The following is a 22,296-nucleotide window of genomic DNA, read 5'->3' as shown; positions in this document are numbered from 1 at the left end:
AAATGATATTTCTGAAGTGATTTCACTGTGGGTGGTTTATTATGTGGTGCTTTAAAAGAACTCCACTTGTCTAGAAAGCTTCATTAGAGAGCTACTTTTGAACATGCTGTTGGCCAAGCAAGATTCTTCAAGCCCCTGGTCCCTACGTGAGCAGCATTGAGTCCCCCAATTCCAGCAGGCGTTCGCTCTCCAGCCTTTGACATTAACGTGTCACCCTGGTAAATCAGAGCGCTCTGCGCCAAAAAGCGGCATGGTCTGCTGAGCACGTTAAGGAGCAGAGAGGACTCAGAAGAATCCAACAGCCAATGGGGTGGCGGCAGGGATGGGCTCTCTTGCCCCTACAGCTTGACACAGAGACTGCCTGCGATCTTTAATTGACATTAAGAGCAGCTCGCCATTTTTAAGGAGCAATAAATTGTTTCTGTGTTTCGGTCTCACAAAGCCCTAAGCTAAGTGATAATGGGCTGACACATAACCTCATTAGTCATGCTTCGCTTGTAGACATGATTGACCAAAGCACGGAAGCACTAAGTAAAGGCTGACCCGTCCTCTGGAAGTCTTCCCCACGTGCAGGGGGTAGGAATGGGGCAGCCATGGTGAGGACCACAGTGAGGATACTTCAGCTCTTTGTCTCCCAAAGGGGTGGCTACCATGTATAAGGTTCCACATTTAAAATAAAGTTGAAAAGCTTTCCTCTTGGGGGAATCTAGTTTTCAAGAAGTGCACTCCCCATCTACCGTGCAATCTGTCTCTTCAGACAAACTCAAACTCCATGTTGAAACTTGGAGGATGGTGTCTTAGATGCTTCCCTCAGTGGCCTTTATGGCCAGGTTCTCAGAGCGGCATGGGCCCTGTCGCTTACCACCCACCTGCTTGTCTTCACGGCCAGTTCAGAGCACAGTGGGTAAATAGAGGCTGACCGATGTAAGCCGCAGCAAGGCTCGCGTGTGAGAGGGCCTGCCACAGGGCCGGGCGCCACAGCACTCCAGACTCGAGCCTCGGCTGAGAATATGTGAGGAAATGCAGAAATATTTTCACATTTGCTCCGGGCAGTTGCTAGTATCTTTGTCTCCCTTTGGTATTTAGATACTGTCAACTTGCTAGAATGTGGCGTGTACTATGGCACTTGTGAATCCATTGTTAGGGGAGCTGGCAGGGAGGATTGCTTTAGAGTTAGAGGGATTGACCTGGCAGATAATGGTGAGTGCTTCTTTAAGAGCCCCGTGACAGCACATTCTCAAGTAATTCCACATCCTCTGTTTCTGCCATATTTTGAGGCATCATTCTTCTTAGGTAATCTAGTAACAATATCTTTTTGGGTCATCAGAGTCTCTTCCCTTAAATTGGGTTACGTTTCAGATTCTTGAAGTAATTTTTTTATGCGAAGCATTTTAGGACACCTTGGAAAGCAGCTGTTCCTTAGGGAAGAAGTAGTGTGTTTGTGGTGTTTGCCTGTACACATCTCCCTCACCCCCACTAACTCCACAGGGTGATGGAAACAAATATAGTCTGCATGGCAGCCACCAGAAGCAAGTCGCCAGCATGAACAAGCCAGCTTGATTCGTTGCCCTGGGTGAGAATTCAAAAGTGCAGCACCAAAGGGGCAATTCCTGTGCCGTTGGGGCGGTGACCGGCTGCCGTGGAGCCTGCCCAGAGCAATGTCGTGGTCAGAGCTGGTGGACCAGGGCGATAGTTTGTCGGAGCTCCAGTTTGTATTAACCATTCGAGTTGTGCTTTCCCACTTACACGCTTTCCTTGCTGAGATAATTTCACCGCTTTTTCTTCTGCAGGAGGACACCATGGAGGTAGAAGAGTTCTTGAAAGAAGCTGCAGTAATGAAAGAGATCAAACACCCTAACCTAGTGCAGTTACTCGGTGAGTGTGCAGAGCTCTGGAGAGAGGCCTTCTAACTGAACTCCCCGGCTGATGCAGGTGCTGTTAAAGGAGAGATGAGTGGCTTGCTACATTAGCATTTCTGATTTGGGTATCTGTTCTCGACCAACGTTCAGCCCTTGGTAAAAGGAAGCCTGTGTGGGACAGTGTGTGTGTGTGTGTGTGTGTGTGTGTGCACGTGTGTGCACAAGGGAGAGAATATGTTATTACTTTAAACTGATACCTAAAAGCAGTCAAATGCAAATCTCAAATTACCTTCTGAGACTTAAGAGCTTTGAAGTTTCTTCACTGAAGTGATGCTGTAAGTAGACGTGACCATGTGGGGGAAGCTAACAGTGATGGAGGTCGTTTGGTATGGGCCCGACCTTGGCTCCTGAACTCAGTGGCAGCCTCTTCCTGTTTCAGTTCATTGGCTTGAGAGGAGGAAAAGAGCGTGGCCATGTCCCTCCCCCAGGAACACAAACTCAAGCCATAATGCTTGGAACCACATTAGAAGTTGGCCCAGGACTTCGGGGCAGAGTCAGAGTCCACCTCAGAAGCCGTTTGCTTTCGTGCCTGTCCTGTCTGACTTTTGTTCAGTCAGGACTAGAACAGCAGGCTGAAGCCCTCGATGTCTTGTTGGCAGGGGTCTGCACCCGGGAGCCCCCGTTCTACATAATCACTGAGTTCATGACCTATGGGAACCTGCTGGATTACCTGAGGGAGTGTAACCGGCAGGAGGTGAATGCTGTGGTGCTGCTGTACATGGCCACTCAGATCTCGTCCGCCATGGAGTACCTGGAGAAGAAGAACTTCATCCACAGGTAGGAGCTGCCGAAGCAGCCCTCCCCACAGAGCCTTGGAGCGAGCGTGGGGCCGGGGCTTCCTTTCACAAAAAGCCCCAGCCTACGGGGTCTTATGGCTCAGCCTCTAACTTTAGTGCTGGCAACACATTGGACCTTGGAACGCAGGCAAACGCTGGGATCCTAACGTAGCCGGCCTCGGGCGTGCATCCAGACTGAATTCAGCCGGGCCTAGACCCTGGACCGACGGGGCAGTTAATCCCCGGGGTGAGAATGAAGTCCATAAAAGGCATCCTTCCTAGTGACCACAGCTCCCTGTGAAGCAGAGTGCTCATTGTCCCTCCAAAGGGGAGGCCAGCGCTCATCAGTGATGACCTCTACCCCGGAGCAGCTGGCATTGCTTTCTACACAAACGCCCTACCAGCCAGTGCACGGATTTTGGTTTTGTGTTGCCTGTTTCTTCCCTCCCTTCCCTTTATTATCATTTCATTCTCCACTTAACTTGCTATCATCTGGTTCAGGGATGTTTCCACGATTGTCAGAATTGTGTGTATGTAGTTCTAAATTAAGCGTCCTTGCTGTTTTAAAGCCTGGAGTGTTTTGACCTTCAAGTGTGCCACAATTATCTTGGTCTTCGCATTCTTTGCTGGTGGAAATGGCTTCCTAGCAAAGTGACGGCCTATGCAGGACAGAGCCTGACTGGCTGTGCCAGAGTTGGTGATACAAGATGTTCTCCATGCCACCGTGGTGACCTTTCCTACCCAATTAACTCAAGTATGAAACCTGAACATAAGATTTCATAGTGAGGAATAAGAGTAGCATGTGTGAAAGGCTGGCGGTTCCTTGTAAGGCAGATTTTCTGTGCTCTGTGAGAGCCTGATTCAGATGCTCCTGTCACTCAAGAAAGTGAACCCTCTGAGGCTGCAAATTGAGATTTCTTCTTGGTTTGCATTGCACAGCTAGGTCTGTTCCCACTTCATTCAGGTAAACTTAAATGCTTTACCAAAACCTTATTAGGCACAACTCTTCTGTATTTAATTTCTCTCTGACTGCTGATGATCAAGCTATCTCATCCAGCCATCACCTTAAGCTGCCACCTCTTCTTATTCCTTCATTCCAGTTTGCCTTGTGATTTCATGGTTAACGTCCATGAACCACAGATCAGACTCCTGCCTCCCTGGGAGAATCAGGAGGCCAGAGCAAGCTGATTAGACAGGAGAGAATTTCGAGGATCCATTAGGATAAGCATCAGGAAGAAAGAGGAAAGCAAGAACACGATTTGGGTATAGACTGGTCTGGACTTTATTTTATTATGTCCTGTCAAGTCTGGACGGGACAAGCGGAGACTCACTCTGATGTAAGTTTCTCAAGATCGAGTACTGGCCTGTGCGTTTGTTCACTGTGCCTGGCGTAGAGCAGTCACACTGAGCGAACACTTAGATGACACTTCTAGAGGTATCAGTTGAAGCACTTTACATGTTAATTCATGACCACTCACAACAACCCTAGGAAGTAGGCGCTGTGAGCATCATCTTCATTTTACCACTCAGGTAACTGAGTTGCAGGGTAATTAACTTGCTCCAGGTCACAGGGCTGGGGAGCCCACTCCCTGCGCCACCCTCTGCTGCCTCTCACCATGGTGGGAGCTCAGGTGGGTGCTGAGGGATGTGCCCCCCCCTCCCCCCGGGGGGGAAGTTAGTACAAGTTTTCAGGGGACTGGACTCAATTTTCCCATGGTTGGTATTGCACCTTTACTCAGCTTTTATGGAAAGCTAGCCAGGAACTCTCACGGGTGAACTTCTTCCTTTCCCAGAGATCTTGCTGCCCGAAACTGCCTGGTAGGGGAAAACCACTTGGTGAAGGTGGCTGATTTCGGCCTGAGCAGGTTAATGACAGGGGATACCTACACAGCCCACGCCGGGGCCAAGTTCCCCATCAAATGGACCGCGCCTGAGAGCCTGGCCTACAACAAGTTCTCCATCAAGTCCGACGTCTGGGGTAAGGGTTGCCGCTCCGGGCTGTCCTCACCCACCCGGGGTGGGGCTCCCTCTTCCCTGTTTCTCTCTCTCCTTGCTTTTTCATTTCTTTTTCTTCATTACTTAATTCTGTTTCTTATTTTTTTTCTTTCTCTCTCACTTTAAAATATTTTCTCCCCTGTTTTCTCTCCAAAATGAAGTGAAGGTGAGCTTTTCCTACCAAAATAATTCAGATCAACTTTTTTTTTTACTTACTGTCTTTCTGTCCTCCTCCTAAGTTTGCTGCATGGGTTTGAGGGAACAGCTAGTGGACCCCGCAGGCACCCAGAGTCTTCCTCTGTGTAGGGGGTGCTGTGTAGTTTGGTTTGGGCCTTAAATAGGATACTGCCCTCTGAAGACTCATGGGACAGTATTTTATTTTTGCTTTTCTTAAAGAACATTTTATTATGGCAAATTGTAAGCATGTACTGAGGAAGACAAAGTTGTGTAATGAGCCCCCATATAGCCATCACCCAGGTTTACGAATCGTCACCTCAGGGTGCTGCTTCTGTGCCCTGCCCCACTCCCTTGACCCTGTTATTTTGAAGCAAATCCCGGACATCCTATTGTTTTGTCCATGAATATTTCAGTATGAATTTCTACTTTTTTATTCACATAAGAACATTGCCCCTCCTCTCAAAATTGACAGTAATTTCTGAATATTATCAGATATCCAGTCAGTGTTCAAATTTCCTATTGAATCATAAAAGTTATACTTTTTTTACCATGTGTTTGAATTGAGATCCAAATACACTTGCCACACGCAATGAGTTGGTGTGTCCCTTAAGTCTCCTCTGATCTGTAAGTTCCTCCTTCATCTCTTTATTTCTCTTGCCACTTATTTGTTGAAGAAATCCTGTCATTTATCCCTTAAAGTTCCCCGTATTGTGGATTTTGCTCATTGTGTGCCCGTGGTGTGATTAAATCTGTTCCTCTGCCTTCACTATTCCTAGTAAGTGGGTAGCTGGGTCTACAGCATGATCCCATTCAGATTTCTTTTCTTTTAGTAAGAGTACTTCTTAGAAAGTGGTGTGCTTTTTCATCAATAGGTACATAATTCTTGATTTTCTGTTTTTGGTGATTTTAGCAGTTGTTGATACCCAATGCCTAGATCCACTAATTTATTAGGGGTTGCCAAATGATAATTCTCTAATTCTGTCATTCCTTATTCATTTAGTAGCTCAATACTTCTATAAGAAGAAACTTCCCCTCATCTACTGTTTGGTTACTCAGAGGTACAGTTCATAGAGGAAAGGCAGGATAAATGTTTGCTTCCTTGTCATTATTTACCAGTTTTCACAATAATGAGTTCGTTTAATACCCTCCAATGGTGACCAATTAGATTTTTGTTTTTCTTCTTTTGTGATATTATTATCAATTCTCAGATTTAAATATATTTGATATGTTTTAATCCACTGTGGTTATTTTTCTTATTGATGTTCAGATTGTGTCGTCTTTGGCCAATGGGAACATCAAATTGCTCCTGGTCCTTTTGACAAGACACTTGTAGTCTTTGATAGTGTCTGTGCTGTCCAGAATGATAAGATATTCCGGGTTCATTCTCTGCCCCAGGCCTGAATTATCCACTTCTTCAAAGAGTCCTCGTTCCTTTAATGGGAACTGGAGTTTCAAGGCTATAGTCTGGGCTTTCAAAACTTTGAAAAATTTCATAAGATTTTTATGAAATTTTTGGAGTTGGCCTTGGCAATAATCTCATACACCCAGAAAGGAGAGGTGGCCTGTCTTAGGCCCACAGCTAGTTGATCACAGAGCTTGGAGTAGAAATGGCCTCCTAACTTCCAGCCCTAGGTTCGTTCCCTCCACCACATATCCCAGCAAGATGGTCAGATTACCTAAAAGACCCCAGAGAGGCTGATCAGCCTAGTCCTCTTCTCTCCTTCAGCGTGTTTTAATCTGTGGGAGTAGGTAAAATGCAAGTCTCATTCTGTCCTGGGCCATTGGTAATTAAGAGCCTGGTAAAAGGTCATTGCCTGGCCTGCTTCTGAGGGTGTGACTTCTGATTCTACTACACAGGTAACCGATTTTAAATGCAGCATACTTAAATCTTACACATCTTGAACAACCTTTCTCTTTCTTTCTCTTTTAGCATTTGGAGTATTGCTTTGGGAAATTGCTACCTATGGCATGTCACCTTACCCAGGAATTGACCTGTCCCAGGTGTATGAGCTGCTAGAGAAAGACTATCGCATGGAGCGCCCGGAAGGCTGCCCAGAGAAGGTCTACGAACTCATGCGAGCATGTGAGCCTTCCCCAGCCAGTTCTAAAATTCATATGTGGGCACTGTGAGATTCCATTCAGGAGTGTATACATAAAGTAAAAAATTAAAGTATTCCGTTTCCTTTCTTCATTCCCATCCTTTAGAAGCAACTAATGTAACAGTTTGGTACATATTTTTTCACTGTTTCTCTATACCTTTATAATTTTATTTATTTATTTTTTCCCCAAAGCCCCAGTAGATAGTTGTATGTCATAGCTGCACATCCTTCTAGTTGCTGTATGTGGGACGTGGCCTCAGCATGGCCGGATAAGCGGTGCGTCGGTGCGCGCCCGGGGTCCGAACCCGGGCTGCCAGTGGCGGAGCGCACGCACTTAACCACTAAGCCACGGGGCTGGCCCTATACCTTTATTTATACACAGTATTTATGTATGAGGGATTTTGTTTGTTTGTTTGTTTTTAATGCAAAAATGGGATTGATGGATATCAAACTTGAATGTCGAAATACAAATTCCTGGGCCCTACCTCCAAACATGCTGTTTAGTGGGTAAAGACTCCAGGTGACATTTATCTATTTGGTTTTATTATATATACATATTTATATATAAAATCATTCCCTCAACTTTTTTTGCACTTAGCAGAATAACAGGCATATCTTTCCATGTCCATAATTCAGAGATATCTCTCTCTCTCCCCCTCACCCTCCCCTCCCTTATTTTTTATAGCTGTTTAGCATCCCATTAAATGATGTGTTCATCCAGTCCTCTTCTGATGAACATTTGGTTGTTTTACACATTTGTTTGGTTTTCACCATCCTAAACAAGGCAGGAACGAACACGCTCATACCTATACCTATGCGCGTTACACTGCTATTTCCAAAAGTTGAACTGTTGGTTCAAAGGGTTACGTGCATTTTAAATTTTGGTTTTCCCAAAGTGTTCTCCAAAAAAGATTGTGTTAATTTATACTCCCACCAGAAGTGTATCAGAAGTGTATCAGGGTGACTCCCTGCATCCTCACCAACACAGGGTTTTATCAGTCCTTAATCCTCATTTTATTCTTGTTTTAATTAGCTTTTGTTTACTGGTGAGGATTTTGGACTCGGTAACCATGAAGGAAGAATAAAATACAAGGCAAGCTATTTGGCATAGTAATTCTCTGCACTTGCTCAAGTGGGGCTGGGAAGAATATATTTGTAAATGCAGTTCTTGCTGTCATGTCTCTCTGGGGTTTACAATCCATATTCCTGCCAATATTTAAAGTCTTTTCAAATTCTTAATGTCTGTAATAGGACACAGTGGCATTCATCACTTTCACTTGTCACAGCAAAAGATGGTTAGCAGGATTGAAATGCTTCCTTCATTTCTAGACTTTCCTTGAGAATTGCTAGCCCCACACTTGTTAGCAAGGCATCGTGGGTGGTCTGACTTGGGTCTCATCTGTCCAGGTTGGCAGTGGAATCCCTCTGACCGGCCCTCCTTTGCTGAAATCCACCAAGCCTTTGAAACAATGTTCCAGGAGTCCAGCATATCAGATGGTAAAGTGCCCATCCTTGGGGTGCCTCCAGGGGGGTGAAAGGTTGGGATAGGAGGGACAGCCCTGTGTCACTCCAGCCCTGTCCTTGAGTTCACTTCCTGGTAGGAGTGAACAGGCCAAGCTATGTGAGCCCAGTAAACCGGGCAGAGGTGTCGATTGTAGAGCTCTGCCTTTGCAGCTGTCCAGAATTCTGAAAACTGCTAAATACCATTTATTCAGCATCTGTATCTCTTTTCTGTAACTGTGTAGAGATGACCACTGTTATCTTAAAAAGAAAACCAGCATACCAAAATGACATAGTTGCTGATGGCTGCTCGTGTTTTCTTTTTGTTTTGTTGGTGGTACACAGAAGTGGAAAAGGAACTGGGAAAGAAAGGAATGCGAGGGGCTGCAAGTACTTTACTGCAGGCGCCAGAGCTGCCCACCAAGACAAGAACCTCCAGGAGAGCTGCGGAACACAAAGACTCCACCGACGTGCCTGAGACACCCCACTCCAAGGCCCCGGGCGAGGCTGGTATGTCCCCACCCCTACCCTCACCAGAGGCCCAGAGGAGTCGACACCCTCAGGGCCAGTGTAGGCAAATGGGAAGCAGTGAGTGGTACCTGCACAGAAGGACAGGTAGATTCCACGTTAGTGGTCCAGCTTTGAAAAGAGGAAGGTTCTCCTCTCCCGTAGCACCCCACCCCTCCCGCTGGGAATCATTAGGAGCCATGGGCTTCAGCAGTTAGTTCGGTCAGATAGGCAGAGGTGCTTGTGAAACCTCCGGAGGACGCGCCCAACTTTTCGTGTCTTATTCACTGCACTTGTGGTTGCTCCTGCAGGGCAGATGCAGCGGTAATAAATATTGACCCAAACGAAGAGCAGCTTGTTGGGAAAGCACTGATACGAAAAGCTCACTGAAACTGATGGAACCAGGACACCTGTGGCACAGGGCCAGTGTCCTCTCGTGGCCTCTGAGCCAGGGAGGTAGGGGTGGTCCAGGCGGGCTCTCAAGATGTTATCAGGAATAGTGTTAGCAAAGACTGATCTCCTGCTTCCTGTGTGCCAGCCTGTGTTCTGAATTAGGCTGCTCTGACGTAGCAGTCACCCCCTCCCCCTAGAAAACCCCAGAAGTCTGGGCTCTACTACAGACCAACTGAACGAAAGTCTTTGGTAGGCCAGGCATCTGGGTTTGTAGAGGCTCCTAGGAGATGCTCTGATGGACCACAGACTAAGTGGGAAGGGACAGGACAGAGCCAGAATTATAGGATGTTTAGCCACAGCAGAATCTATAGACCCATGATTCCCAAATTTTTTTCGTGTACCCATATTAATTTAAAAAAGTCAAATGTGCAGCCTATATATATCTACACATACATACACATATATATGTGTATATAAAGTATATACGTGTTCTACTGCACGAATATATTATGTGTATTATAAAACATACCAAAAATATACACTTAAAAGGTTTACATAAGAAATAAATCCAAGTTATAACGCTTTCTTTTCACAGTCCCCTGGATCATCTTGCTCACCCTACTTTGGAGGCCATGGCATGTAGACTATCCAGAATCCTGGGCCCTTTGGTCCTGTTAGTTGTCATGATTTCAGGTAGTTGAGCAGTGGCGAGGAGGAGAGGCCACTATGGAAACTTCAAGCTTATTAAAAGCCCAGTGATAGGCAATCATGTTCATTTATGCCCGTCAGTATTCATCTGAGGGGTATTTTGATATGTAATCTCATGGTGAGCTGAGAGTGTCAGCTAGCTGTTCAGCACTGAAATAGAGCTGTGCATCATTCATTAGAAGTTCACTTTCTTCGCCTTCTTCCACTCGATTAAAGTTTTGGGGAGGTCCTCGGTTTCTCTGAGTCAGATGTCCTGCGTGGGCCTGGTGTTCTGGTAACGCCCCCTTGTGCCTCTGCTCTGAGTCACAGGTGCTGACAGGAGACCACTCTCCTTGCAGCTGCCCTCTGAGGGAGAGTTCTGTCATCTGCTAGCAGGGAGCTTGGCAACACCAGAAAGATTTCTTAGGAGCTGTTATTCATATTTAAAGAATGCCCATTTAAAAAATCTAAAAGGTCACCCTGCTTGTTTCCCAAGCACAAGAGCCCATGGTCACTGTGGCCTGTGGTGTGCGGCCCCTTCCCTCCAGATCACACCTCATAGGAGCCTCGCCCGGCTGGCTGGTCTGAGAGGCATGGGTTCTGACCCCTTGCTTGGGCTTGTCGTCATTTTGACTCACCAGATAGTGGTACTGGGGGCCTTTACTGTTGTAAAGGAAACCAGTGCAAGGATGAGGGGGCCGGGGGCATCCCTTCCTTTTATTCTGCTGTTTTCAAGGAGAGAGACCTCAGCTTCTCCTAATAATAATACTAACAACGGTGGTAGCAGTTACTGAGAAATGCCCAGAGCTGTGATAAATGCTCCACGTTCATTATCGCAGTACGCTCTCACAACAACACTGTAGATAGGTTTTCTTGTTCTCTGTTCTATGGAGGAGAAAGCTGAGGATGAGCGAAGAGAGGTGACTTGCCCAGGCCTCACGGCTGGTGAGGGGCGGAGCTGGTAATCACACGCAGGCCCATCAGAGTCCAGAGCCCAGAGCCGTGGCTGCCCCTCTGTGGAGAACGGGTGGCCAGCCCAAGGGTCCCCACTCACTCAAGAGCTTTGGTCTGGAGTTGTTAATCTATTTCCAATGTGTTTCAGATGCTCTGGACCACGAGCCTGCCGTGTCTCCATTGCTCCCTCGAAAAGAGCGAGGTCCCCAGGATGGCGGCTTAAATGAAGATGAGCGCCTTCTCCCCAAAGACAAAAAGACCAACTTGTTCAGTGCCTTGATCAAGAAGAAGAAGAAAACGGCCCCAACCCCTCCCAAACGCAGCAGCTCCTTCCGGGAGATGGATGGCCAGCCAGAGCGCAAGGGAGCCGGTGAGGAAGAGGGCCGGGAGATTAGCAACGGGGCACTAGCTCTCACACCCTTGGATACAGCCGAGTCAGCCAAGTCCCCAAAGCCCAGCAGCGGGGCTAGTGTCCCTAATGGAGCCTTCCGGGAGTCAGGGGGTGCAGGCTTCCGGTCTCCCCACCTGTGGAAAAAGTCAAGCACGCTGACCAGTAGCCGATTAGCAGCCAGCGAAGAGGAGAATGGCGGCAGCTCCAGCAAGCGCTTCCTGAGATCCTGCTCTGCCTCTTGCGTGCCCCACGGGGCCAAGGACACAGAGTGGAGGTCGGTCACGCTGCCTCGGGATCTGCAGTCCACAGGAAGACAGTTTGACTCGTCCACGTTTGGAGGGCACAAAAGCGAAAAGCCAGCTCTGCCTCGGAAGCGGGCAAGTGAGAATAGGTCTGACCAGGTGACCAGAGGCACAGTGACTCCCCCGCCCAGGCTGGTGAAAAAGACCGAGGAAGCAGCAGATGAGGTCTTCAAAGACGCGGCGGAGTCCAGCCCAGGCTCCAGCCCTCCCAATCTGACTCCAAAACTCCTCCGTAGGCAGGTCGTGGTGGCTCCTTCCTCGGGCCTTCCCCACAAGGAAGAGGCCGGGAAGTCCAGTGCCTTGGGGACACCTGCTGCAGCTGAGCTGGTGCCCCCCACCAGCAGAGCGGGGCCAGGCACATCTGGAGGGGCCAGCAAGGCCCCCGCTGAGGAGTCCAGAGTGAGGAGGCACAAGCCCTCCTCCGAGTCCCCAGGGAGAGACAAGGGGAAATTGTCCAAGCTCAAACCTGCCCCGCCACCCCCACCACCAGCCTCGGTTGGGAAAGCTGGGAAGCCCTCTCAGAGCCCAAGCCAGGAAGCGGCCGGGGAGGCAGGCGCCAGCGGGAAGGTGAAGTCCACGGCTCTCCTTGTGGACGCTGTGAACAGCGACACTGCCAAACCCAGCCAGCTGGGAGAGGGCGTCAAAAAGCCTGTGCTCCCAGCCCTGCCAAAGTCACAGTCGTCCACCAAGCAGGTGGGGACCCCGACCAGCCCAGTGCCCGCGCCCTCCATGTTGCCATCAGCGTCCTCCACCCTGGCTGGAGACCAGCCGTCCTCCACTGCCTTCATCCCTCTCATATCTACCCGTGTGTCTCTTCGGAAAACCCGCCAGCCTCCAGAGCGGATTGCCAGTGGCGCCATCACCAAGGGCGTGGTCCTGGACGGCACCGAGGCCTTGTGCCTTGCCATCTCCAAGAACTCCGAGCAGATGGCCAGCCATAGCGCTGTGCTGGAAGCCGGCAAAAACCTCTATACGTTCTGCGTGAACTACGTGGATTCCATCCAGCAAATGAGGAACAAATTCGCCTTCCGCGAGGCCATCAACAAACTGGAGAATAATCTCCGGGAGCTTCAGATCTGCCCGGCGACAGCGGGGAGTGGCCCGGCGGCCACTCAGGACTTCAGTAAACTCCTCAGCTCCGTGAAAGAGATCAGTGACATCGTACAGAGGTAGCAGAAGCCAGGCGTCAGGCCAGCCAAAGCCACCTTCCCCCATGCTCTCAACAGTGGCTGACCCAGGACCAGGAGCTGAGACCTTGGCCCAGGAGCTCTGCACTGGGCGGAGCTGAGGGCTGCCGTGGAGTACAGCCCAACTACCTATGTTGTGCACCAACTGTCCTCCTACACTTTCCGCCCCTCAGCCTGGGCTCCCTGAGCCATCTCTGTCCTGAGTGCTGTCTGTGGATGCCCACTCTGTGAACTGCAGTCAGCACACCGGCCTCTTCCCCACGTAGTGCTCCAGAACTGAGCTTCCGGCCAGGTGGGAAGGCGGGTGAGTGTTTCCTTTTCATATTTCTTTCAGGAGGACCTCCTCTGGCTATTCCTTCACCTCTGTTTCCCCCAAGAACGAGTGCCTTTCATGCAGCCGTGTCACCAAGGCCTTGGGAACTGTCACCTCTGCTCGCCCTGAGAAGGGAGCCTGTGCAGTCATCTTCCTTGTGTGTCCTACGCCGAAGACACGTTTCCAGAACTACATACATCCTGGAAAGTGCTGCCAGCTGGTCACTCTGCCCTCCACTGCTGCCAGGGGCTGCTGCCCTCACGGTTTCCTCGTGTGAAGGACAGCTCTTGATTTGGAGGATAAGACAGGGTGCGAAAACCAACCAGCCTTTGGGTCCTGGGATGGGCGGGGAAGCTGAAGAGGCCCATGGTGAGGGGGAGCGTCCTTGTCATCTGTTCCCTCTGTGTCCTTAGAGCCCAGTTCCTTGCTCTCCTGTGACATGCACTGCTAATCCTGGACAGGAAGCTTGAGTCTTAAGGGCAGCAGGGTCGCTGTCTGTGGGGTGGGGGAGGCGGGAGGGCAGGTTAGTTGGGTGAACAGCTGGTGCCAAGATGGCCCGGGGCTGGGCCTAGGCAGGTCTGTGGGGAGGCCCAGGGTTACCTTCCTTTTGAATTTCCAGGGGCCCTGAAAAGGCACCCAGTCTGATTTCTGACTCATCTCCTTCCCCTTCCTTGTCCTTTAAGACAAAGTAGATCTTGCAGGGCTCTTTCCTTTGTGACCAGCCAGTGTTCAGTTTTCTGGAGTTCTTGAAGCATTTCAAAGCTCTGCCCGCAGCACAGCTGCCTCCACTGCAGCAGGAGCTGCTGTTGGGGGCCGGCACACAACAGGAGGAAAAAGACTGGGGCGCCAGAGCTCCAGCCAGTGTCAGCTGCACCCTCACGGGCAGATGTCTTATTTAATGACCACGAGCAACACTTAGCCTCATGTTTTTCTGTTGGGGTCATCAGGGATGAAGAAGACCACAGACAAATGAAACCCCAGGAAGTGTCTCAGAGAGCAAGCCTGTGTAATCTCCCCCAAGCTTTCCCAGGACAGGGCCCAGGTCTCCCTGCCCGTGACCTAGAGCAGCTACTGAAGAGCGGGCAGCCGCCTGCCTGGGCCCCACGCCCAGCCCAGGAGCAGCCCTTGGAGAAACCAGGAGAAAACCACCTTCTGCTTCCCACGCTGTGACCTCACGCAGGCCCTATTTGTACGCCGATCACCTAAACTTGCATTTTATTTCTCTGGTAGAGATGGTTTCCTCTGGATCGTTTTATGCTGTTCTCACAGCACATCACCTCTTTGCCCCCCCAGACTGCTGTGTGACAGACTGAGGGAGGTGCTAGAACACCGCCAGCGGCCTTTTAGACAAAACAGACCCCACCCAGGTCCTTGACTGCCTGTTTCTATGAGGTACTGGTCTCTTCCTTTTGTTCACGTGATGTGCCACTATAGTTTGCATTTATCCGTTGGTATACACTCTTTTATAAATGACCTGTAAATAGTTTTCCACTATCCTCCCTTCTCAAATGCCTATAGTGTCTTTTTTTTTTTTTTGGTCCAGTACATTTTGTTTCTGTATATGACTTTGTGTTTTTTGAATCCACATGTCTCCTCCATAGTATTTTTTAAATAAATGTTTACAACATTAGAACTTGGGCAGATTGCTTTGGTCTGTAATTCTTCCATGTTGGAGCCACACGTGTCGGGGGGAGTACTTGTTTCCCTGAAGGGGCTAGAGGCTCCGTGTTGATTTGACAGAGCAGAACAATGGCAGGATTGCGGCGGGCTCCTGCGTCCTCTGTCATCATCAGCCACTCTCAAGCAGTCTCCCCGCGCCCTCTCGGGCCCTCCCTGCTCCCTTGACATATTTGTCAGCAGCCCAGCTCTTGTCAGCGGCACGGAGGGTGGGCCACACCACTGTATGGGCCACTGGCAGGGGAAAGGAGGACCAGCCCAAGGGCTGTGCCAACCTTCAGGGCATCACAGCATCGTTGAAATGGGGGGAGGCGGTAATGTCCTGGGTTCCTCGCTGGCTTGAAAGAGCTAATCCCTGCACAGGTGCACTTTTCCTCTCTTTGCCTTTGAACTCACTTTCTGCCACTGCCTTCAGCCCCCCACGCCCCTCCCTTACTTGGCCCGAGTATCTTTCTCTGTGTGCCGTGGCCTCTCCCAGCCCCCCGCCGAGGGGACTGTGTATGGGGGGTGTACTGCCGTTTCCGCGTCGTGGTCTCCATCTAACGCCAGCTGACAGCTTGGAAAGTGGAAGTCGGGAAAGTAGGTAGTGCCCTCTGATAATGATACTTATTAAGCCAGCCGACTTGTCAGAGGATACGGATGCTGCTCACCAAAGCATTTTGAAGAGCACGGTTCAGTGAAACCTCCTTACCGGAGACCTCAGCAGCAAGATGTGCTGCCCGTCAGGAGATGGAGGTGGAAACACCCGCGTGGGGTGAGGGCTGGTAGAGTCCGCTGGAGCGTGCTCACATTGGGTAGCTGCAAGCAGCACCAGAGACCAGATCTCTTCCTTCTCGACTCGGAGGCAACAACCGAGACCTGGGCCACAGTCTGCTAGTGCTTGAACCCTAAGTGGACAGCAGATCTCCCGAGTCCGGGGCTTTTCCACGGGTAGAAGGGTCTCCCCTTGAGTGACAACTCTCAAGTCTGAAAGAAGACGCAGGATGATGATAGTGACAGCCACGACTGGTGGCTGCTTCCTCTGTGTCGGACACGGACCGGTCATAGAACCCTTGCGGCAGCCTCTCGGACGGGGTGTGTTATCCCATGTCCATTTTCCCGACGCTCAGCAGTGAGGTCACTTCTCCCGTCATCACTCACACACGGTGGCATGCACCAGTCACCTTAGCAGCCATACCCGTGTGAAATAGGGTCTCATGTGAGCCTTCTCCCAAGTAAGAATCTTCCATGTATGTCAGCGAGCTTAAGAAACTTCCTTGGGTCTAGCCATTCTAGGAGAATGGCCCTTAACCTTTCTTAGGTCATAGAACCCCTTGAGAACTCAATGCACACTGGAGCTAGCCCCAGAAAAAGGTGGGTGTGTGCACATGTGACAGATGGTTTTGAGTCCTGCCCCTGAGGTCCAGAACCAAGGAGTCCCCACGGGCTGGGCCCACCAGAAGGGCCAGCAGCTGCTGTTGATGTTGTCATCACAAGACACAGCCTAAGATGTCAAAATGGTAAAAAGCAAGCACTTAAATCCCCAAACTGAAAACAGTCCAGATGTCATCAGCAGAAGAAAGGATCGGTAGGTTGTGCGTGATCGTGTAGTGGGATATTACAGAGCAGTGAGAGTGGACAGACTTGCCACACCACGATACAAGTGAATCTCACAAATGTAGTGTTGAGCAGACACAGCCAGACAGTAGTGATGCCGGAAGCTTCCATTTATTTAAGCGGACACAGCTAGTCTGTGGTGCGGTGTTAGACGTCAGGATGGAGGTTGAGGCCTGGTTGGGGCCCAAGGAAGCTCTGAGAGGCGGATATTGCTCTATTTCTTAGTCTGGGTGGTGCTGGCTAATGGGTGTGTCACTTGGTGAAAATTCATCATACTTAGAATTGTGGCACATTCTGGGTGTGTGTTATATCTCAATGAAAGTTTTCTTAGAATTACAGCTCACGTGAGCACTGTCAGCTACTCTGCAGATGCACTGCGTTACCACATGAAACCCTCACACCTCGTTTTATGCGGGAGGTTCTGGCACTGTCCTCGTTTAATGGGTGAGGAAGCTGAGGCTCAGAGATGGGAAGCAGCTCGCCCGAGGTCACCGTGCCGGCTTATCTCTGCCATGCCAGGCTACTTTGTTGACAGTGTTGACAGCCACAGCATGACCAGCAGAGATCAGTGCTCCAGGGCCAGGCTCCCCGCATGTTGTGGGAGAGAAGTCGAGAATAGAGCTAGCCCCGCTTCTCGGGGGTAGGCGATGTTTTATAAAGGACGTTCCCAACTTGAGTACTTTGGGGAATCAATTTCTAAATGTTGTCTTGGCACAGAAGACATGAGGTGGGACAAGACTGATCAGCCGCAGTGTCCCTGTCACTGCCTGCCCTCATCCCTGGTGGTCACCCAACGTCTTGGGCAGGGCCCCAGCTCCCTGCTCCCTGCTTGTCTGGGTTGGGGTCCTCAGTGGAGTCTGTCATGCAGTGTCTGTGACACAGGCACAGAATTAGGATGAGGTGGCTCATTTACCGCAGCAGCAGCCTGATATCTTGCTGCCCCCACGAGCCTCTTTTTTTCTTAAACGTTTTTATTAATATTTCAAACATACAGGAAAATATTCCCTATCCATTTTAATAGCCAAATACCTTTAGACATACAAAGCAACATGAAGCCGTTGTGTCTTGAGTAAATACAATGGATGGATGCAAACAGCCCTCAGGTGCCTAGGCCAGAGGAGAGCGCGCTGCCCACCATGTGTAGCGAGCCTGGACTGCTCAGGGGAGCTTCGTCCCTCTGCTTCCAAAATAAATGTTTTCCGAAGACTTCACTTTCACTTATCTGGGGCGTAACCTTCCCCACCAAGGAGAGAGCGGGGGTGGCGTGAGAGGCCCCAGACCTTGACAGAGCTGGTGGGGTCGAGAGAGGGGCGGGGGTTAAAGAGATTTAGCCAAATACAGTGGGAGGGATTTAGCAGATCAATGCCCTCAGCAGTTTGATTGTTCTGATTTTCAGGGTTATTGAGCTCAAATGTACAAGCAATGGAAAGCATAGCTTTGTTGTTGATTTTTGTGTAATGGTGAAAGCCTAATGACAGGTTGTCCACTGCTTTGAAGGCCCTCCCCCTCCCCCTTTATCTCCGATTTCTCCATCAAGGTTAATCTAATCCTACTAAATTAAAAACCAGCCAGTGTATCCCCGAAGTGTGTATAATCACACGCAGGGGTGTCTCGGCCTCGGTGACCTCCAAGTTCTCGCAGTTAGTGACCGCGGGGCGGCTCCTTTTACTCTAAGAGTAGAAACTGGCAGGGGAGGGTCGGCCAGGGACCCTTGCCGCAGGGTGGCCCTCTGCCCTTGGCCTGTGGTCTGTCCTGTTCACCTGGTCTTGCATGAGCACATCCTTGGGCTTCTTTGCATGTGTGAATGAACTAAGAGAGCGGTGACCCAGGTGCTGCCCCCGTAACAAAGTGGAAGTGAGCACACTGGGGTGAGAGCCTGGGCTGGGAGCCTACTTCCTGCACCCGGCCACCCTGTGACCTGTGCTGTCAGCACCGGGCAGGGCTCTCCTGTGTGGACGCACTGGGGCTCGTTTTCGTGAGGTTTGCTGTCTGTGGCCTGAGGGCCGAGTGTTGGCCTCTTTACCAACAGACCAAGACCCAGGGATCAGACCATCACGTTAGCAGGAGGCATCCTGGATCATCCCTTCCTCGGACAGTGCTGGAGGCCAAAGAGCGTGTGATGTGCCTCCCAGACTGGTGTTACTCTCTGGTCTCTGTCACAGCCCCAAGCCCCAGGGCACATGAACCAAGGCCTGGGGGGAAGCAGTCAGGGGCTCCAGGAGGAGGCAGCTCGCTCTAACTCGAGGTGACGTTCCAACTCCCGTGTTTCTGTCCCGTCTTACCACCCCATTCCTGCTCCCCAGTCAGCTCCATCTTTTGTGTCTCAGATCTGTCACCCCTTAATGAAGTAGCTTTCTGGCTGCTGAGGATTGAGAGCTGCTACTGGGGAATATAAGTCACTAATAGAATGGAAAACACTATGAAATGCTCAGATGCCAAGCTGGGCGCGGCCCAGTGTGGTTCTAGAAGGCTAATAAAAATCTACCAATTAATTGTGACAGCTCAATGGAAAATTATTCAATTGTGAACAGGGGCAAGCAGCAGCTCGAAAGGAGGAGGGGAGATGTTGCCATAGTAACATCAATACAGGTTCTCATCTCAGCAGTCAGGCCAGCTCGGGAGCCAGCAGCATCAGACTGCCAGATCTGACACAGGACGGGATGCAGGACACGCCAAAGCCGCGTTTGAAAGAGATGCTCTGCCTCCCTCCAGGCCTGCAGCCATGCCAGGCTGAGTGCTGGCTTCCCCCAGGGCAGAGAAGTTTTCAGAATGCTCCTTGCTTTGAGAAAACCAGAGAAGGAGCAGTCAAGTGCAGGAGGAAACCACACCCTGTGTTTCCCTATACCTTTGACCATGTGTATTTTACCAACTGCCAATTAAGGGGATGCTGGGGGAGTGTGTGGGTCCACGCAACACGATTTCCATCTCCCCAAAGTTAAGGCACTTGCCGCTTAGCAAACTGAGTTCCCAAGGCACAGAGGAGCTACAGGCAAGAGTCAGGCAAGCTTTCCATTACGGTTTTGCAGTGGTTACAACTTTTATTTCAAAAGATACACACAACACATTCACATTCTGAACATCTGAAATGCAACCTTGCTATAGCAAAAAGTATTCCTTCCTGTTCATCTCCCATGAGACTCCTGGCTTGGCAAACCCTTACCATCGAGAAAGACAGTTAACAGAAAGGAATGGGCAGCCAGTTCCGAATGGCGTCTCAACACCACAGCAGGGTTTTCTTGCCAGAGGGATCTTGTGTTAATAGGATGGAGAACAAGACTTTTATTCATTTTTAACTTTCAGAACTGTACTCTGTACCCAGTGGAGTGTACTCACAGCTGCACTCTGGGTGTCAGCTGCAGACATCCCTATGGAGACTGTCACGACCTTGATTACCCCACTGTAATCACTCAGTCTACCTACCTTCACCTGGCAGCCGGCTGCCTATTCATATTCATGGCCCAACAGCGTCCTGGGGCTCCATGCCACTGGGGCCAGGGGAATGCTCTGAACCAGCCCACCAGGGGAGGGGCTGGAGCAGACGATCTGTCGCTGAGCAGCAGCAACGGCCACTTTCTACTTCACCGAGATAGGGCTTGTTTTCATCACTTACTCTTGGGCACTATCCAGGTTTGCTTCAGCAAAGTTGGAAATCAAAAGTCAGCACCCACCCACCTAACCAATCCTACTGCTATAGTTCGTTATCCCAGAACCCAGCAGTTTGTTCTGATTTTCAGGGTTATTGAGCTCGACTGTACAAGCGTCTTCTCAGGGACCTGGTCTTGGAGGCTTGAGGAGGAGGCGGAGTGGAAACGGGAGGGTCCGCAGAGAAGCCCTTTCTTTCCAGGACGCCCTGGCCCCTCACCGCCGGCCGAAGCGGAAGCTGAACCCGCCTTTCTTCCTGCTGTAGCCGTTGAGCTCCTCAGCCAGGGTCCCCAACGGGCTACTCGCCTTCTCGCCATCAGCCAGGAGAAAGCCAGTGGCCTCGCTGCCGGCGTCCTGCCTCCCAAACCGGAAGCTGAAGCCGGCACGCTGGCTGCCCGAGGTCTGCAGCTCCTCGGCCGTGACGAGCAGGGCGGGCGAGTGTGGAGCTCTCGGCCACGGGGAGGAGCCCCACCGGGAGTGGACTCGGTGTCCCCTGGCCAGGTCAGCCCAGCTCATTTTGCCTCCGATTCCATCCATGGTGTCCACGGGCTCTTCCCTGTCCAGTCGAGGAAAGCAGGTGCCCAGCGGCAGGAGGAGGAGGTAGGACAGAGAGTAAGGGCTTATCATCTGGTCCGGGAAAGAGAGGGAGAAGTTACAGGCTGACACGTGGGCCATGCACAACGCTTGTCAGCAGCACGTCCCAGGGCCTGGGTGGCCTTCAAAGGTTGAAGCTGGTGGCTCAGCTGAGCCCAGCTTGCGAGCAGAGCGAGGAAGTGTCACTATGTGGTGGGACCAGGCCTTTGTTTTCTGAGCTTATTGCACCAATTAGGCTGCTTCTCCCTCTCCTGCAATCCCCTGGATTTGACGGCCTTGGCAGCTTAACACTCTAATACCATCGCTGCTGGGATGGCTTACAGAGGTGCACAGGCAGCCCCAGGAGAGCAGAGCAAATTGGGGCTCATTCTTCTTTTATTATAGTTATTGACTCCTGAGCCATATCGTCTCAGAGCCGTGGGGTAGAAAGTGAATAGCATCAATCTCTTTTAGTTTTCAACTAGATAATAAATGGGTCTAGCTAAGCCGTTTAGCTGGGACACTCTGCTAATGTCTCTCTAACGTGGAAACAAGTTGCTCCTGAAACCAAGTAACGTTTTGACGTTTTGACGGTCTGAGTTAGGCCAGGATTTGACGTTCCTGGCCTAACTCAGACCCCCACCTGGAGAGGAGCATGTGAGCGTGGCCGGGGTGTCACTCGTCCCTATTGAGCACCGTCTGTGTGCACAACTGCACTTCATCTCACAAGAAACCTAATTTTTAGGCACTGTTACTCCCATTTTTTCAGGCAAGAAAACTGTCAGAAAGGCTAAGAGATGGTGCCCAGGCCACACAGCTAGAAAGCAGAGGCCCAGGGATTCATGATTCAGTGGCCAGACGGCTTCTTGGCCGCCAAGCCTGTAGGCACTGCTTTCCGTCCCTACCTGATAGCATCCTTACGACCCTCCTGCAGGAGCGTACTGTCTTATCCCCTTTACAGAGGAGGCGGCAGGCTCACACAGGTGACTTGCCCAAGCTCTCACGGCTGTATAAGCGACAGAGCTGGGCTGCAGGCCCAGGTCTAATTGGGCCTGACTCCAGAACCACTTCTCTGCCCCACGGATGGTGGTCCACGAGGGGGTTGAAATAGAGAGCTTCCCGAAATGCCCCTTCTCAGCAGTAATTGCTCCTTCCCTCGCAAAGGAAGCCTTTTTGGTGGTGACCATGGTGAGCTGGAGCTGGCTTGTCCTCCGAGGTGTAGAACCGAGGCTGGACTAAAGAGAGCTGGTTCTGGGAAGAGAGCACAGGACTCCCCAGAGCTCTTTCCAGAAATGGCTCCCTTGAAGACGTTTCAAAGTGAACTCAGCCAGAAAGCTTTAAAATAATCATAGAAGCAGCCCTCCTCTCTACCCAAATCTAGCCCTCCTAAGCTTCCCTCATCCCCCCCGGGACTGGAACGACCACTCGCCTGCTTGGGGGAAGCCCCTCCTTTAGGCCCTGGGCGGAGCGGGGCGTTTCCCCCCATGGAAAGCACTGCCCACAGCTGTCTGCACTGGGGAGGGTTCCAACCTGGTGGATGAATCCACCTGGGGATGGCCTCTGGGTCTCCAGGAAGGGGGCATCTTGATGCACAGAAGGAAGTGGCCC

At 50.7% G+C, this 22,296-nt stretch overlaps 2 protein-coding genes across 3 annotated transcripts in view; one reads left to right on the top strand and one right to left on the bottom strand.

Moving 5' to 3' along the window:
* ABL1 (ABL proto-oncogene 1, non-receptor tyrosine kinase) overlaps positions 1-14,838 on the top strand; it is a 144,205-nt gene extending 129,367 nt beyond the window's left edge. For both annotated transcript variants that reach the window (XM_004423583.3, XM_004423584.3), the window contains exons 5-11: positions 1,791-1,875; positions 2,519-2,696; positions 4,489-4,673; positions 6,798-6,950; positions 8,374-8,463; positions 8,812-8,976; positions 11,156-14,838. In XM_004423583.3, coding sequence (XP_004423640.1) covers positions 1,791-1,875; positions 2,519-2,696; positions 4,489-4,673; positions 6,798-6,950; positions 8,374-8,463; positions 8,812-8,976; positions 11,156-12,873 — 2,574 coding nt within the window. In that variant the 3' untranslated portion in view covers positions 12,874-14,838. The remainder of the gene's footprint in view (positions 1-1,790; positions 1,876-2,518; positions 2,697-4,488; positions 4,674-6,797; positions 6,951-8,373; positions 8,464-8,811; positions 8,977-11,155) is intronic.
* Positions 14,839-20,202: 5,364 nt separating this feature from the next.
* On the bottom strand, positions 20,203-20,743 carry QRFP (pyroglutamylated RFamide peptide). The gene has a single exon (XM_004423586.2). The coding sequence runs from the start codon at positions 20,740-20,742 to the stop codon at positions 20,332-20,334; it is 411 nt and encodes a 136-aa protein (XP_004423643.2). The 5' UTR covers position 20,743; the 3' UTR covers positions 20,203-20,331.
* Positions 20,744-22,296: the final 1,553 nt, after the last annotated feature.

This window comes from Ceratotherium simum, chromosome 29, assembly GCF_057802395.1.
Source record: "Ceratotherium simum simum isolate JZ-2026a chromosome 29, ASM5780239v1, whole genome shotgun sequence".
Taxonomy (NCBI): domain Eukaryota; kingdom Metazoa; phylum Chordata; class Mammalia; order Perissodactyla; family Rhinocerotidae; genus Ceratotherium; species Ceratotherium simum.
Note: the sequence above shows the minus strand (reverse complement) of the source record. Positions and strands in the feature narration are given on the sequence as shown.

What these genes read in the sequence shown, in the direction of transcription:
- QRFP (XM_004423586.2), bottom strand. Translation starts at nt 20,742, where the DNA reads ATGATAAGCCCTTACTCTCTGTCCTACCTCCTCCTCCTGCCGCTGGGC.